At 43.6% G+C, this 14,828-nt stretch overlaps 1 protein-coding gene across 1 annotated transcript; it reads right to left on the reverse strand.

Annotated features, from left to right (window-relative positions):
* Positions 1–1,797: 1,797 nt before the first annotated feature.
* On the reverse strand, positions 1,798–14,766 carry ANAPC5 (anaphase promoting complex subunit 5). Its single transcript, XM_053959759.1, has 17 exons — positions 14,546–14,766; positions 14,374–14,453; positions 13,593–13,702; positions 12,994–13,189; positions 11,924–11,990; positions 11,001–11,102; positions 9,761–9,951; positions 8,837–8,918; positions 8,083–8,172; positions 7,007–7,188; positions 6,410–6,545; positions 6,101–6,175; positions 5,175–5,296; positions 3,941–4,048; positions 3,278–3,425; positions 2,507–2,669; positions 1,798–2,155 (listed from the first exon to the last, which is right to left on the reverse strand). Exons 1-17 carry the CDS (start codon positions 14,747–14,749, stop codon positions 1,941–1,943), a joined length of 2,271 nt encoding a protein of 756 aa, XP_053815734.1. The 5' UTR covers positions 14,750–14,766; the 3' UTR covers positions 1,798–1,940.
* Positions 14,767–14,828: the final 62 nt, after the last annotated feature.

Here is a 14,828-nt window from a genome sequence, read left to right on the forward strand (position 1 = left end):
CAGCTCTGTAGCGCTGAGACAGAGCTCACGGGCACGGCCTTTAACACCCCAGCTGACACCAGCCCTCGGCAAACATACCCCTTGCTTTGTTCGGTATTTGGGGTTTGTTTTTATTTCCATCCAGCACCATTTCTGCACCAAGCTCACCCCCGGTTTTCTTTTCATGAAGCAACAGCTTCAGCCTTTAGCAGATGCAAATTCCACAGCTGACCAAACCTCCTTCCTCATTTTACTTCAAGGCTCGTTTATGGGCACCACTTTGACACTGTAGAGCTCCCCAGAGCAGAGCCACCTTTGCTCCTCCATGCCAGATTTGTCGATAAACACTGTATTCTGAACAGAATCTTGAAAGCCACTCTAAAAATCAGGTTTATGCACTTACCAGAACACAGTAGGTGCTCTGAACATTTTAAGGATTAAACTCCTCAATGCTGGTTAAAATACAGCAGAGAGAGAATGAACTATCACCAGCATTCCACAAAGCCGGGCTCCCCTTTGCTGTTGGAAACCTCCTTTTAAAATCAAGGCCCTGATGATCTGCCAACAGCCCCGATGCAGCACTAATTAATGGAATGTGTTAACTAACACCGGACTATTCTTTTCTCAACCACACCTTAGTACTTCTCTCTTCCTCCTTACCTGGCCCAGCTCCAGCAGAACCAGGTTTAGGTCTGGTCTGGCAATGCCACAGTTAAATCTGCTGCTTCCAAGCAGGGTAGCTCCTGGGGTTTAATGATGCTCAGCTTTTCTATAGTCACCAGGTGACTGGCACCCACAGAAGGTTTACACTCACAGGAGTGCAATCACATCTGGCCTCAAATTCCACACTACAGCCAAAATGAAATTTTCTTCCAAAATGAGGATCTTATTGCTGGCAGTCAATGCCAGCACATCACATACTCAGTTATAGAATGGTTTGGGATAGAAGGGATCTCAAAGTCCACCCATGGGCAGGGACACCTTCTACTATCCCAGGTTGTTCCAAGCCCTGTCCAATCTGGCCTTGGGCACTTCCAGGGGTGAAACAACCACAGCTTCTCTGGGCACCCTGTGCCAGGGCCTCCCTCCCCACCCTCCCAGGGGAGAATTTCTCCCCAATATCCCATCTAACCCTGCCCTCTGCCAGTGGGAAGCCATTCCCCATGTCCTGTCACTCCAGGCCCTCGTCCAAAGTCCCTCTCCAGATTTCTTGGAGATTCCTTGGCCCCTCCAGATACTTCAGTCAGTTGTGATCTCCATTTATTCACCCATAGAAGCAGAGCAGGTGAATGACACACAGTGCTGAGGGGAGAACACACACAATAACAACATTTCAGCTGAGCTGGGGCTGTTGTTTCCCACTCTTCACGCTCCTCATCCCCACTCTGTACAAGGACACATGAAACAACAGTGCCAGGACTTTGCACTGTTACACCTCTCTGTCTGAACCCTGGTTTTTCCCCTTCTGCCAGCACCATCTGTTTCTGCAGTGTAAACAGCAACTGCAGACAGGTTAAAAGCAAGGACACGTTTTAAATGAGACTCCTCCTTCCATACCACTTAAAAAGAGCACAAAGGAGCTTTGCCTACATTTTCCACTATTTTTTATACCCCTGTGTTCATAAAGCCTGCATTGATTTGGGAAATGTCACTACTAAGAACAGAACACTACTTCTTCGTGACTGCACTGCTCCCCTCAGTGTGTTTATAACACAGCCAAGAGGGTCTTTTCTCTTTTTTCTCCACTAATTTTTTCGTTTCAAGTACAGAATAAAAGTGAAATGGGTGGAAAATGACATTTGTGTTACAAAACACAAGTTTGTTCAAGAGCAGACCATGATTTATTGGCAGTTATTCTGAAACACGGATGACTGAATACAATAAAAAGATGTTCATAAAAAAAAGAAAACAAACAAACAAAGCCAAAACAGGAAATCACACAAATCTCATCTTTAAATGCATCACTTGAAGGCATTGATTAAGGGGACACCGTGTGCTGGCAGCTCCTGGTGCAGCTGACGGAACAACATGGCACATTTGTTCCTTTCCTGGGTCTTGCCGAGGGTGTGGAACAGCCGGGCTTGGAAGTAGAGAACGTCTCTGAGCTGCTCTTTGCAGTCCACTTTGGCAAAGTAAGTCTTGGCTTCATTTAGATTCGAGATAGCAGATTCCAAAGCTGTGGGGAAATGGGGGACATTCATATTTAAGAAAATATCACAGTAACAACTCCAAGCAAGGCAGCTCAAGTCTAAGGAGGCCAATTACAAATTTCTCAGCTTTTCAAAACCATTTGTGTCTTAGCAACATGGTCTCTCAGCTAGTTTCTATTATTCAGCCTTTGCTGCAAAATATGTCTGTGAAAGTATGCAGATAAACAATGTTCCATTATAAACATCTGTGCAACAACTAATTCCAAATGAATTTTGTGTACAATAACCAGGTAACACACTCTGGTGTAGCAGGACTCCAGTACAGAGACTGGTTTGCACTTCTGAGCAGTTTCAGAGAGAATTACTCTTCACACTACCTTCAATCTTCTTTTCTGGAGTGTAGGAAGCTGCAGAAGCCACCTGACATTTGGCCACCAAGAACATGGCACAGCCTTTGTCCAGCATGGCTCCGTGGGCCAAGACAGGTTCTATTGCCATGTGCAGGATATTCAGGGCTTGTTCAGGAATGCCAAGGATCAGCTGAAAGATAAATAAATACTTGTTGGTCTCACATTGGAATCCACTGATATGAGCAGCTTCTTCAGGGAACACCAACAGAAGCCATGTGTGTTTCTAATAACATGATGTAACACACACCTTTTTTTTTTTTTTTTTTTTTTTTCAACTTTCTCCTCACAATCTTCTTTTAAATCAAAACTTGTGAGTAGAAATGAGCTACTCTCTGAAATGACTGGGAAAGGCTTCTCCACTCAGGCAGTGCTGACAGCCACACCTCTCAGAATAAACAATATAACTGAACTCATTACCGGCATTATTTTTAATATACAAGCCAACCTGTGCTGCTAGAAAGCCAAAATACCAGCATAAAAAAATAACTGAAGACATTAAGACCAGGGAAATTTATGCTGCTTAATTATATACAATAACTATACATTTTAGTCATACATGCAAAACTCAACTTTTATTAACTTCCTCGAAAGCTTTTACATTCAGAGTTTGCTTCTTCACAATCAATAATTTAATTCCTACAAGGTTATGTCCTTAAATCTCTCAGGAGTAAAAGCAGCACCCAGATTCCCAGAATAAATGCTGCCCTGCAGCCCTGTGAAAACACAAATCAGACCTACCTGGGAGAAAGCCAAGTTGAGCACAGTTTCAGAAGCCAAGTACTGCAGGCTGTACTCCCGAGCGAGGGCCAGAGCCTGGAGCAGCACCGGCAGCGCGATGATGTGACACGAGGATCTCCAGTACAGCTCTGCTATGGACAGCAGCACCCTGACCAAACAGGGACAAGCTGTTACAAACCTTTACTCTGGATGAAAAATGTCCACTTGTTTCCCAGGGAATTATTCCATCCACAATGGTATTGGTATTATTATGAATTACGCTGCTGCACATACAATAAATTTAAATTACACCCTTAAGAGGAGATGCCACAGGCATACAAAAGATGAAGTAACACCGTAGCTCTCTCAAGATTTACACCAAGGTAAAACCACACACACACATTTCCTGTTTATTTTAGATGCAGTGTTTCCTTCTTCCATGAATCTTCATGGAACTTTTAAGTTTACCACCTTTTAGTCTACATATTAAAAATAACTAGGTTTAAATGACACAATATTTTGAGGATTCCTCCATACTGTGATTAATAATTGAAATGACTCTGTAATCTCAGAATCACAGCAGGTAGTCTGAAGACTAGTGAAGTCTGAACACAGACAAATTGAAATGGGTGATTCTAATCACCGCAAAGTGGCTTTAATACTTTGAAAATGAAACATTCTTACCTAATCACCATCTCGGTGTTCTTGATTTTCTGGCAGTGGATCAACAATTTCTGCAGAAGTTTGTGTGCCTCTGACATTTGATTTTGGGCTTTCAATACAATGGCTTTTCTGTCGTGGTAGAAGGAAAACATCACTGTATTTTTGTATTTCATGTAGAATTCTACTCTTCAGAACACAGTAAAACAGGTCTCTATTTTGTGACCTGTGTTTCTTGTAACTGCAGACTGGCACCCTGACAAAGTGTACACATGCTGCACACACAGACAGGAGGAAAAACAGATCTCCCTGCTGCCAACTGGACAACTCCCAGGCAGAAAGGATCAAACTCATAAAACAGCTTTAGATAGAAACCAGGGATTGCCAAAACCAAAGGCCAAACAGGCAGCAGAAGTGGGAGGACATGCAAGCTAGACAACATATGTAATTATCTGTGAGAAAAACAGGTATGAGGTAAAGCAGCTAAAATTGGCCTGAGCTAACAAGGATACAGAGCAACAGGAAAATGGAGAGCAGGGAAGTCAGGACCAAATGCACAGCAGCAGGGGATGGGTACAAACGCCCTGAATCAGACACTGAACAGAATATTTAAAGATCAGGGAATTCATGATCAGTCCAATTCCAGAAGGACAAGCATCAGGTCCCACAGCTTGAATACTGCTCTTCTGGCTGACTGGCACTGGCTGCTTTTAGGTGTTTTGCCTCATTGAAAATCGACATGAAATTCTTTGAACACTAAGGTGGTTTTCATACTCACCAAATACCAAGTTTTAACTGTAACTATTTTTAACATGTCATTCTCATTTAGGAACAAGACCCCATTAAGGTGAGTGAAAAAAAAATCACATTGTTCCATTTTGGAGATGTAGAAACCAGGCCACAGAGGAATTCACTCAAGGCCTGTGCTCCCTCCCCAGCTATTTGACATAAAAATCTGCTTTGTGCTCAGGTTTGAGTATAGCAGATTTTGAAGACCTTACCACGACAGATTCACAGCTCTAGAATAATACCAACTTCAGCTATTCCAGTTCTTAAGATGCCCAGAGAAACAACTACAAATTATTATTGCAGGAGCTGCTCTAAGGGAATAGCCCTATAGGTTAGATAACATGACCTTAACTAGTTCTGGAAAGAGAAAAATATGTAAGCACTGTGACTGCCAGTGATCATTTTGCTAAATTTTTCATTATCCTCATGGAACACACCTGCAAGTGCATGAAGACCCACGATTTCTTACCTGTATACACCTTCAATGCTATTAAGTGCTGTAATTCCTGCTACAAGAGAATCTGCTACATGGAATCTGCCATCGTTCATGGCTCGCTCAAACTGTATTTTCTGATCAAACAGCATCCAAAGCTAAACAAAGAACATCCCGAAACAAGTTTTAGAAGTTGTGCCTGCTCATTTTCTAATCCCAAATTAGAATTTACTTTTTCTTTTCCCCTGGGGGTATTTATCTCTAGACGCACTAACTCCACTGTCCAATTACTGGATTTACTGAATTACTGTCCTCAACAGAAATGCTCAGGTCTGGATTAATGTTTCAATATTGAAGCTCAGCTACTTGACTGCATTTTATGTGAAAAGGTTCTTTTAAATCATTACTAATGATTTGAGACTTGCAGACAAGTAGATTTACTCTGTAGTGAAAAGAGAAGGCTCACACTATATCTAATGGGATCTTGAACACTTCAATGTAAATACTATCTTATAGACTCCTGTGGCGATGTTTCCCAGAATCACACAAAAATCAGGTTATTAGCCTATTATCTCAGTTATTTCTGGATTGTAATATATCAAAATAAGCAGCACTAATTAAACAGAACTTTGAAGCTTCAAATCGATGCAGAGCATTTAATTGCTCTCTGTGCTCATGAAGCAGATGTATATTCTTCCTCTGTTAATGAAATTTCTATTTGAACAGCTTCATCTTAGGAGGTTGTGGTGAGAGAAATGTCTCACCAGTCTGAAAACAACACAGGCAGCTTTTCCATGCTTTTGTAAAAAAGCTCAAGCTGCACAGCTTCCCATGAGGATGAGCCAAGGGAAATGAGAAAATGTATAGCCCAAGGCATCCAGAGGAAAATTCAGGAGCAGTGGGACTTAGATCCTACTGTATAATAGTTACATAACTTACAGGCTGAATGCTAAGTATTCTACCTGTGCATGCTGACTGTTGGGAGGGAATCTCTCCTTTAGGTGTTTCAGTATTTCAGAAGCAGCTGCGAAGTACCCCTGGAACACAGAAGGACACTGATTAGTGCACCGGGGCAGGCCCTGCTCCCCTCCCTTTCAGCACAACCCTCAGGGAAGGGAAGGGATTTGCCAAGCAAACACCCTGCATTGTCTCTGCCCCCAGAGCAGGCGTTAAAGGCAGAAAAACCACCAGTCAAGTCTTGCACCCTCTGTCAGTAACACCCACACTCCTCTCAGCAAATGGCACTTTGTGCAAGTAGCCCTAGAGCTCACCTGCTCGGCGTGCAGCTCTGCCAGGTGACACAACACCACGGCGAAGGACTCGGTGTTGTTCTGCTGAACGCCCACGTTCACAGCCTCCAGACTGTTCATGCTCAGCAAGGTCTGGGCTTGCTGAAGTGCCATGGTGCTTGTGCAAGAGAAATATCTTTTAGTTTTCAAGCAGCAAATGACAACCATTTTTAATCTATGGTCTTGTTATGACAATAGTCTACATGGTCTGGTTAAGCCAGGGGCCTGGGGAGAAGGAAAACTTGTAAAATAACTGCTGTCCAGGGACTCTGGACTGTGCAGGCACAGCAAGTACTACAGACTGAAAGCTGCACACAGCCAAAGCACAGAGATGCTGAAAGTGGGGGCACAGGAACAATTTATGATCTATTTGCCACTACTAAATGGAACCTCTATCAGTATGAGTTTTAAAGGAACACAAGAGAATGGAAATAATTGCACTCAGCCTGTACTGAATTACAGTCTGATTGCTTTATTTTAGTGCACTGGAGAGACACAGTCACTTGTTACACCTATATAAATGCATTATGTGCTAACAAGTGCAGCAGCTAATCCAGGAGTTCCAAAGAAAGCAAATACCTGCGGCCGTATAATCTCCAAATGGCTGTTTTCTGTGCTATGCTGATGTCTATGAGCTCTGACAGGCTGTGCTTCCAATGCAACAGATCAGAATCTTTTAAGGCATCCATTAGTTTGTTGGCAGCCTTTCCTGCAAAAGCTCTTTGCTGAACCAGGGACTGTATTCCCAAGGAAGCAAGATACTGGGAAGAAGGAAAAAAAAACATACCTACAGCGTTGGAAGACAACAGAGCGCCCCAGGCTTGCAAATTACACTGGAGCAGAGTTCTAAACTACTAAAAAAGAATCCCAAAAAGACAGCACAGACAAAGGAACGCTGCTCCAGGCATTTCTTTAAATACTCACTTATGCACACCCACACATATGTGAATGTCATTTTGTTGGATGTGAAAGGTAATTTCCACTCCCCCACACAGAAGTCTTATGGAGGAGGACAGGACCAGTACCTGGATTTCTCCAGAACTGCTGTGAAAACAGAGCCTTTGCTTTCCTTCCCTTCCCCACAGAGGCCATGTCTGCTCCTGTCTCCCAACAACAGCAGTTTAGTCTGTTTTAGAACAATTATCTTAACAAAGGAATTGCAGATTTGGGGAAGACAGAACTAAACATTAACAGACAACCGATCTACCAGGGCACGAACTACCAAAGGGGCGGGCTGCCCTGCAAGATTTCACAGAGCTGTACAAGTAAATGTGTTCAATGCCCTGCCAGAGGCATCAGCACTGAGATTCAGGGAAGCCTAAGAACCTCCCCTGAGCACCAGATTGTAACAAAATGGTGCCTGGGCCAGTAGCCACAGAGAGTTTTTCTGCCTGAAAATCAAACAAGTTAGAAGGAAAACCAGTGAGCCTTGCAATAATGCTCTGGCATTAAAGCAACTGAACTCTGGCTTGTTAATATGAAGGATAAAAGTCATAGAAACAGCTAGATTTTGGAGTGTTAAAACATGTTTGTTTAAATCCAGTCACATATTCTGAACAGACAAGCCACAAAACCCCAAACTCTCATCACACACATGCCCATCGCCACATGGGTTTGTCCCAGAATAAAGTTAAGGATTGATGAAATGGACTCACTGGCAATCCAAAATGTAAGGATTTGTTCACAGAGTGCTCCAGCAGAACACAGCTATCAAATATCTTCTGCTCCAGGATGTACAACCAACTCTAGCAAGGAAAAAGATCAAAATCTCATTGCAAATAACTGATGGCTGCAGCACTTTTAACTTGGCTTGCTGTTACAGAATGCACAAAAACTCACTGGAAATGCAAACCACTTGAGGATTGATTCTAAGGAAACTTCTACTAAATGCTGCACAAAACATAGCAGAAGTGCATCTAGGCTGGGATGCTGGTGTGGCACCAGCCAACGCTGGAGGTTCAGTGATGCACAAAATACAGGGAACTGTGGAATGCAGCACCTCTGATACCATTGATGTCAACTCATCATAATGTTAATTACAGGGGAAAAAATAGAGAGAAATCTAAGCCCTTCCCTCCCACTTTGCTTGCTCTAAAGGTGGCTGGTTACTCTGAGAATTCAACAGAAAGGAAGGAGGAAGCTTCTGAAATACTTATTTTTACAACATCTAAGACTCAGCTTTGAGCTTACTATACTGAGATCTCAGGAAAACAATTCCTGCTTAAGAAATTAACCCTGAGCTGCATCAAAACATCCCATGATCCTGCAGTTTGTTGCCCTGTGTGCCAGCAGTGATGTCACCCCACTGCTGGGCAGTCAAATGCTCTGGGGGAGATGCTGCTGTGAGAGAAGTTCTGCAGCAGTTCCCTGAGCAGAACAACTCAAGGCTCATTTGGACAGAGCTCTTACCAGGCAGTGCTGCAGGCAGACGTGGTCGTTGGACTCCTGGGCAATCCTGATGGCTTCCTGAAGTGCCAGTTCAGCCTGCTGGCTATGAGCAGAGAGAGGAAGAACAATTAGTATTCCTACAGTGCTTAAGATACAGCATCCTGATCCAGAGGAATATTGATCTGAATTATGCATACTGCACTCAGATCTCTGATTTAACAGCCTGTGTTTTCCTCCCAGCACTCAGCACTGCATTCTGGTTTTCAGGACAGTAAGTCTGACAGCATTTGCAAACCAAAATGCAGCTGCAACCCCTACATGAGCTTTCAAACCCTGTACAGGCCACAGTGCCAAGTTATTGTCTGAACAGGGGCCACATTTAGAATCTGCCTGTGTAGAAATTGTTGCTCTCAACTTTGCAGTGTCCTTCCCCTCTCCAGTCCTTTCACATCATGCCTCCAGGCAGCAATCAATAAATGCAAACCATAAATGAAGATGGGTAGGCCAGCTTTATCAACAAAATAAATCCCAACCCGTATGGCGTTTTAAATTTTAAAAGCTCGGATGGCTTTTTTCGGTTTAATTATTCTTTTGCCAGATCATCAGCTCTATGTTGACTTGCAGAAAACCATCCACTCTTTCTTGAAAATATGGATGAAAATAGGCATTCATGCCCACTGACCCTTCTGAGGTCATGGAAATGTAATTCAACACTTAAAATACCCAGGACACAGACAAATGTCAACTCTTAGATGGCTCAGTTATTATGGAAACCAAATAAACACCAAAACAAAAACGAACCCAAACAAACCAAGATTTTAAGAGGATCCCAACCCAACCACAGCTGCTGTCAAGTGAGAGAAATCCCCTGCAGGGATTCTGAGAAGGAAGGGGAGGTGTCTTTGTGAGCACTTTGCGATGCCCCAGGGCGAGTGAGCTCCTTACTAGTGGCCGAAGCGGCAGTGCAGGGCCGCCAGGTTGAGCGCGGCGTAGCGCAGGCTCCGCCCGTAGCCCTCGTCCCCGTTGCTTTTGCTCTCTGCCCCCGTGAGGATCAGCCGGTCGAAGTAGTGCAGGAGGCTGTGTGTGGAACTGAAGACATCTTGCACCCTGAGGCTGTTTAAGTAGCTTAAATAATGCTGGAAAGGGAAACAAAATCAGCTGTAATTGTACAGGTACTAAACCGGAGTTTTTGTTTATAATTACTAGGTATTTCTGTCCAAAACACGTAACTGTGAAATACTGATCAGAAGTTGCAATGCTGATACTACCTGGGCAGAATTTCTGGATAAAATTGGATAATTTCATGGACAATATTGGCTGTCTGCCCTAACAGGACCTGCCAAATGGTGAAAATTACAAGATCCAGCTGTCAGAATGATCCCAGAGAGTCTGAGCTCTCTGCAGAGGTAGAATCCCTGTATTTATGTGAGATTGGGAATGGAGTGTCTGCACTCAAAAAGATACTAAGAAACACCAGCACTGCTTCCAAAAATGCGGTGCAGATAGAAAGGAGATGCTAAAATGATGAATTTCCTTTTTGGCATTGAGAGCTGGGCAGGATAATCCTTTATGTTGTGGCAGCCCTTTCGAGGACACCCATCCAAACAGCAGCAAGGAAAATCCTGTCTGCTCAGCCCAGGGCTGCTGGGAGGAAGAGGCAGAAAGCAAGGCAGGAAGGAGTTGAACTGATGGAAGTTGCTCAAGAAGAAGCTGTTGAGGGACAAAGCAAGAGCTCACACCATAGGTCTGGCCCCTCAGCATGGCCTGTCTGTGGCTTTCAGTATAAATTGCTATTAAGGACCAGAAGCAAAGTGAACAGCTACCAGCAAAATTAACAGATTAATACTTAATACTGATTTTTAAACTACAGGAGCATGAGGCCTGAAATCACTTAGGAAAGTGTGGGTAAAAGATGTAAGTTTTAGATTTAATTGAACAAGAATGCAGTCAGTCACACCAAAATTAAGAGGTTTATATCTGTGTGTGAAGGGGAAGTATTTTGCTTAATTAAGGTTCCCGTACCTTCAGGAGATTTAGTCTGAATTACTAAACATTTACATGCAACTTGCTCACAGTTTTGTCATCTACTTATATTTCAATAGAGAATAAATTATTTCCAAACAATCCTATCCTTGAGATAAGAAATCCTTTTACAACCATTCTGGATGAAGAAAAAGATACTTACTGCTTCAGCAAAGTCTGGATTAAATTTTAACAAGTTGTTCAATTCCTTTTGTAAAGATGCTGGAGCAAGAGCCTTTGTCTCATCATTCTTTAGTAAAGAAGCCTGGAATAAAAATTGAACAGTACAAGTAAGATAGGTAACTCCATAAGGAGGGTTATAAAAATATATTGTGGTGCAGGATTGCCAGGTTGTTATCTGCTTGGAGAGGACATTAAAGAAGATTTTGTAGCAGCTCCGTCCATTATGACAGTGGCAGTTCTATACTACATTATAGTGTTCAATTTCCAGAGCTCACAGAGACCAAGTCAAATAAAACTTTATTCAAAGGGCTGTTTAAAGGCACTTAAAGAATTCTGGTTAAGTTTCTCTCTGAAGAACTATTGCCACACATTGCTCACTGGAATTGCACGTATCTTCTCATACAAAACAAAACAAAACAAAACAAAACAACCCAAAACAAAACAAAACAAAAACCCTCAGGAAAACAAATTGATAAATCCAGTTTGCTTTGCAAGCAGTTCAATTAATAAAAAAAAAATCACATAAATGTAGTTACTAAAATTAGCATTACTGACTTTTGAATTACTCACGTAATTCAACTGTCTGTAATTCAGCTGACTGTCCATGTGTATTTCTGTTCTCTTTTTTATTTACCAGCTGGAATAATCAACAAAACTGCACATTTCACAGAAATGTGAGGCAAGCAGAGCAGAAGGACATTCTGAGAACCAAATATCAGCATATGGTGACATGTCTGGATAAAACACTCATAGCCCCAAGTGCTCACTCTGAGCAACAACAAGCAAGATATCAACAAGCCTCTACCAGACCAGAGAAAACATCTCAGCTGACACTGTGGGTAAAATTCAAGGTGAAATTCATGTTATGGAACATTTCCTCCACTTTAATGAGAATTAACATACCTGCTGAGAAAGAAAATACTCTGCTTGTTTCTGGGAAAGAGGCCCACTGCAGGCTATCTCTTCTTCCCTGGTAAGAAACACTCTGATTAGAAACAGGGGCAAGGAAACACAACACAGAAACACATTTCATCAGACACCCCACACTTCTGCTTTATAAAGTTTTCTGAGATATTACAGCTCAGAGCATGAAAGAACACTGAGAAAACTTAATAAAGAACAAATCTACTCCATCAAAGTCAGCAATCCAAATGATTTCACAGAATTTAGCTTCAACCTGCAGACACTATAGTTGAGAGCAACATTACCCTAAATACACCCTAAAAAACCCTAAAGAAATACAGCAGAGAGAAGATTTGGGGCTGACATATTCAAATGGCTCTGCTTTGTTTTTCTGTCTTCTGAAGATAGTCCCAAGGAGATGAACTGGCACTTTGGCCACATCATCCATCACTGCTGGAAACAGCTGTTCTGCAAGACATTTACTCTGTGGAAATCCAGCATGTCCAGCCCACAGCCAGACCCCAAAAGCTGCTGTCTGACTCACAGTGCAGCAACTCCTGCACAAGTTTACACAAATACAGTTTACAAAGTACATTTTAAATATATGGACACATCAGATACTTTCAGGATCATTCTTACAACGGAGCACCTCTTCAGCAGGTGAAAACTCTCAGTATTTGCTTCTCCTTTTTGAGGTAAATAAACACGAGTTCTTTTATTTGGAGAACGGTGAAAAGCAAAACAAAACCATTCAGCTTAACTTCTCCTTATTGAGCAATCTTTCCTTGCTGCAAGCAGAAGTGACCCCTCCAACAGTTTGAGCACGTGGCAACCAGAGGAGTCACTCAGCAGCGGGAAATTGTGGGCAGCAAGTGCCTTTGGGCCGTGGCTCCCATGGGGAGGATGAGGATGGGGCAGTGCCACCCTCCCGAGCCACTGACAGACGTTACCACACGGTGGCACCAAGGAAACGAGCGGCCACAGAGCTCAGCCCGGCTGCAGGAGAGCTTAAACAAATAAAACATGAATTTTCTTAAGAGGTGGAAAAGGCTTTAACAGGAATTTATCACCTTAAAGGCCCATCAAGTTCTTCTTTCTCCATTTTCCCATCCAGCTCCTCTGGATTTGTCAGCTCCATCTCATTCTCGTCGGCTCCGTCCTTTTTCTCATCCTTCTGGAAGTACTGCTGGAGTGCTGTGTAAAGTTTATAGACCTGGCTGAAGGAAAGTTTGTTGTATGCCAGGATCATGTGGCGCAGGAACAGACCTGGAGAGGGAAATGCCTGCTGTGAGCACGGGCTGTCAGGTGCTGCTGCAGACAGGAGACCAAAATCATGGCCAGCAGCTTCATTTAGCTCCTCATTAAACAGAAATGAATGAGAAATTAAATAGAAATTACTGAGTCGCATCTCAGTGATACAACTCAGTGTTGCAGGGTGTAAATCTGGTCTTAATTTAGCAGCAAATCTCACTAAAGAGAAGTGATAAATTGTTAAAGTCAGTAACAACCTCATAATATGCAAAACCATCAGTTAATATGCAACATCCTAGCAAGACAAAATGACATTCTGCAATTTGACACCTCCCCAGAAAAACAAAGCTGTGTCCCGAGGGAATGACATCAGTGACAGATACACAACAAAACCAGCTTATGGATAACAATTATTTACCCACTACACTTGTTTTATGAACTTCTGGCTCTGTCCCCGAGAATGAATCTGAAAGATCATCAAAAAATTGTTCCATGTCTTTCAGTTCTCCTTCTGCCATAAGTTTTAACCTAAAAAGGGGAAGAAAATGTCATTTTTTACGGTATTAATATGGACAACAGAGGAAAAATGACATGTTTTAGGGTGTTAATATAGACATCAAATATCCCCTGCTTCCTGGATAAATGAGTAAACACAAACAGGTAAAAACTAATTTCTTGGACCCCAGGTGGTTTTCATACTGAGATAAATAAGATCATATTAAATAGTGGTAAGTAAAATAATAATAATAATAATAATAATAATAATGATGTTTGGGGTTTTTTTATTTTTAATTAGGTCTTTATTAAGAGAATAATTAGATGAGATGGTTATTCCTAAAACAAATAGGATCCGTTTTTTTTTCTCTTTTTATTTTCGAATTCTAAAAAATGTTACAATTTAAAATTTTTTTGCACTGCTTGCATTTTTGGAACCGTTGCTGTTTAGTGAGTTATCCGACATGACAACAGATCTTCTGTCCCACAGAAACTTTAAATCTGATGACTTCGATGTTGGCGCCGTTCAGAATTTAGTTATGACGCGTATGCAAGCGACGGCAGCAGCGTTTTGGCCCAAGGGAACGCTTTTGGAACGAGCCACTGCCGCCTCCCGGAGCACCCCCCGCGCTCAGAGCGGGCACGAGGAGCGCAGAGCGCTCCCTCGGCGGCGCTTCCCCCGCCCGCCCGCACGGCCCCCGCACCTGATGTGGACGGAGCGGGCCAGGTGCGGGCAGCACTCCTCGATGGCCTTGCGCAGCCGCGACAGCGCCATATCCGGACCCTGCGGACGACAGCGACATGTCGCGACAGGCCGCGACACAACGCGGCCACCCTTCCCCCCGGCCCTGCCCGAGCCCGGGCCCCGGCCCCGACCTGCAGCAGCGGCAGCAGCAGCCGGTTGAGCCGCCGCCGCTCCAGCAGGCCGAGCTGCGCGCCGGCGCGGCCCAGCTCGCTGAGCAGCACGAGCAGGGCCATCTTGTGCGGGGTGACCCAGTCGCGGACGCCGAACACGTTCGCGTGCACGACGCCGTTCGTCAGCATCGGGTTGAAGTACAGGCTCTCGTGCACGCTCGCCATGGCGGCGCCGGGGCCGCGCGTCGCCCGGGAAACCGCGCGCGCCCCCCAGCGCCGGCCAATCACCGTCCCCGCCGCCGGC

The sequence above is a fragment of the Vidua chalybeata genome, chromosome 18 (genome assembly GCF_026979565.1).
Source record: "Vidua chalybeata isolate OUT-0048 chromosome 18, bVidCha1 merged haplotype, whole genome shotgun sequence".
Taxonomy (NCBI): Eukaryota; Metazoa; Chordata; class Aves; order Passeriformes; family Viduidae; genus Vidua; species Vidua chalybeata.

Bases quoted from the DNA above. Each gene is read 5' to 3' on its own strand.
- ANAPC5 (XM_053959759.1), bottom strand. From the start codon at position 14,749: ATGGCGAGCGTGCACGAGAGCCTGTACTTCAACCCGATGCTGACGAAC. The intron at 13,703-14,373 runs GTGCGGGGGCCG...TCCCCTTTTTAG, and splicing joins GCCCGCTCCGTCCACATCAG to GTTAAAACTTATGGCAGAAG. The intron at 4,049-5,174 runs GTAAGAAATCGT...CTACCACGACAG, and splicing joins AGCATTGAAGGTGTATACAG to AAAAGCCATTGTATTGAAAG.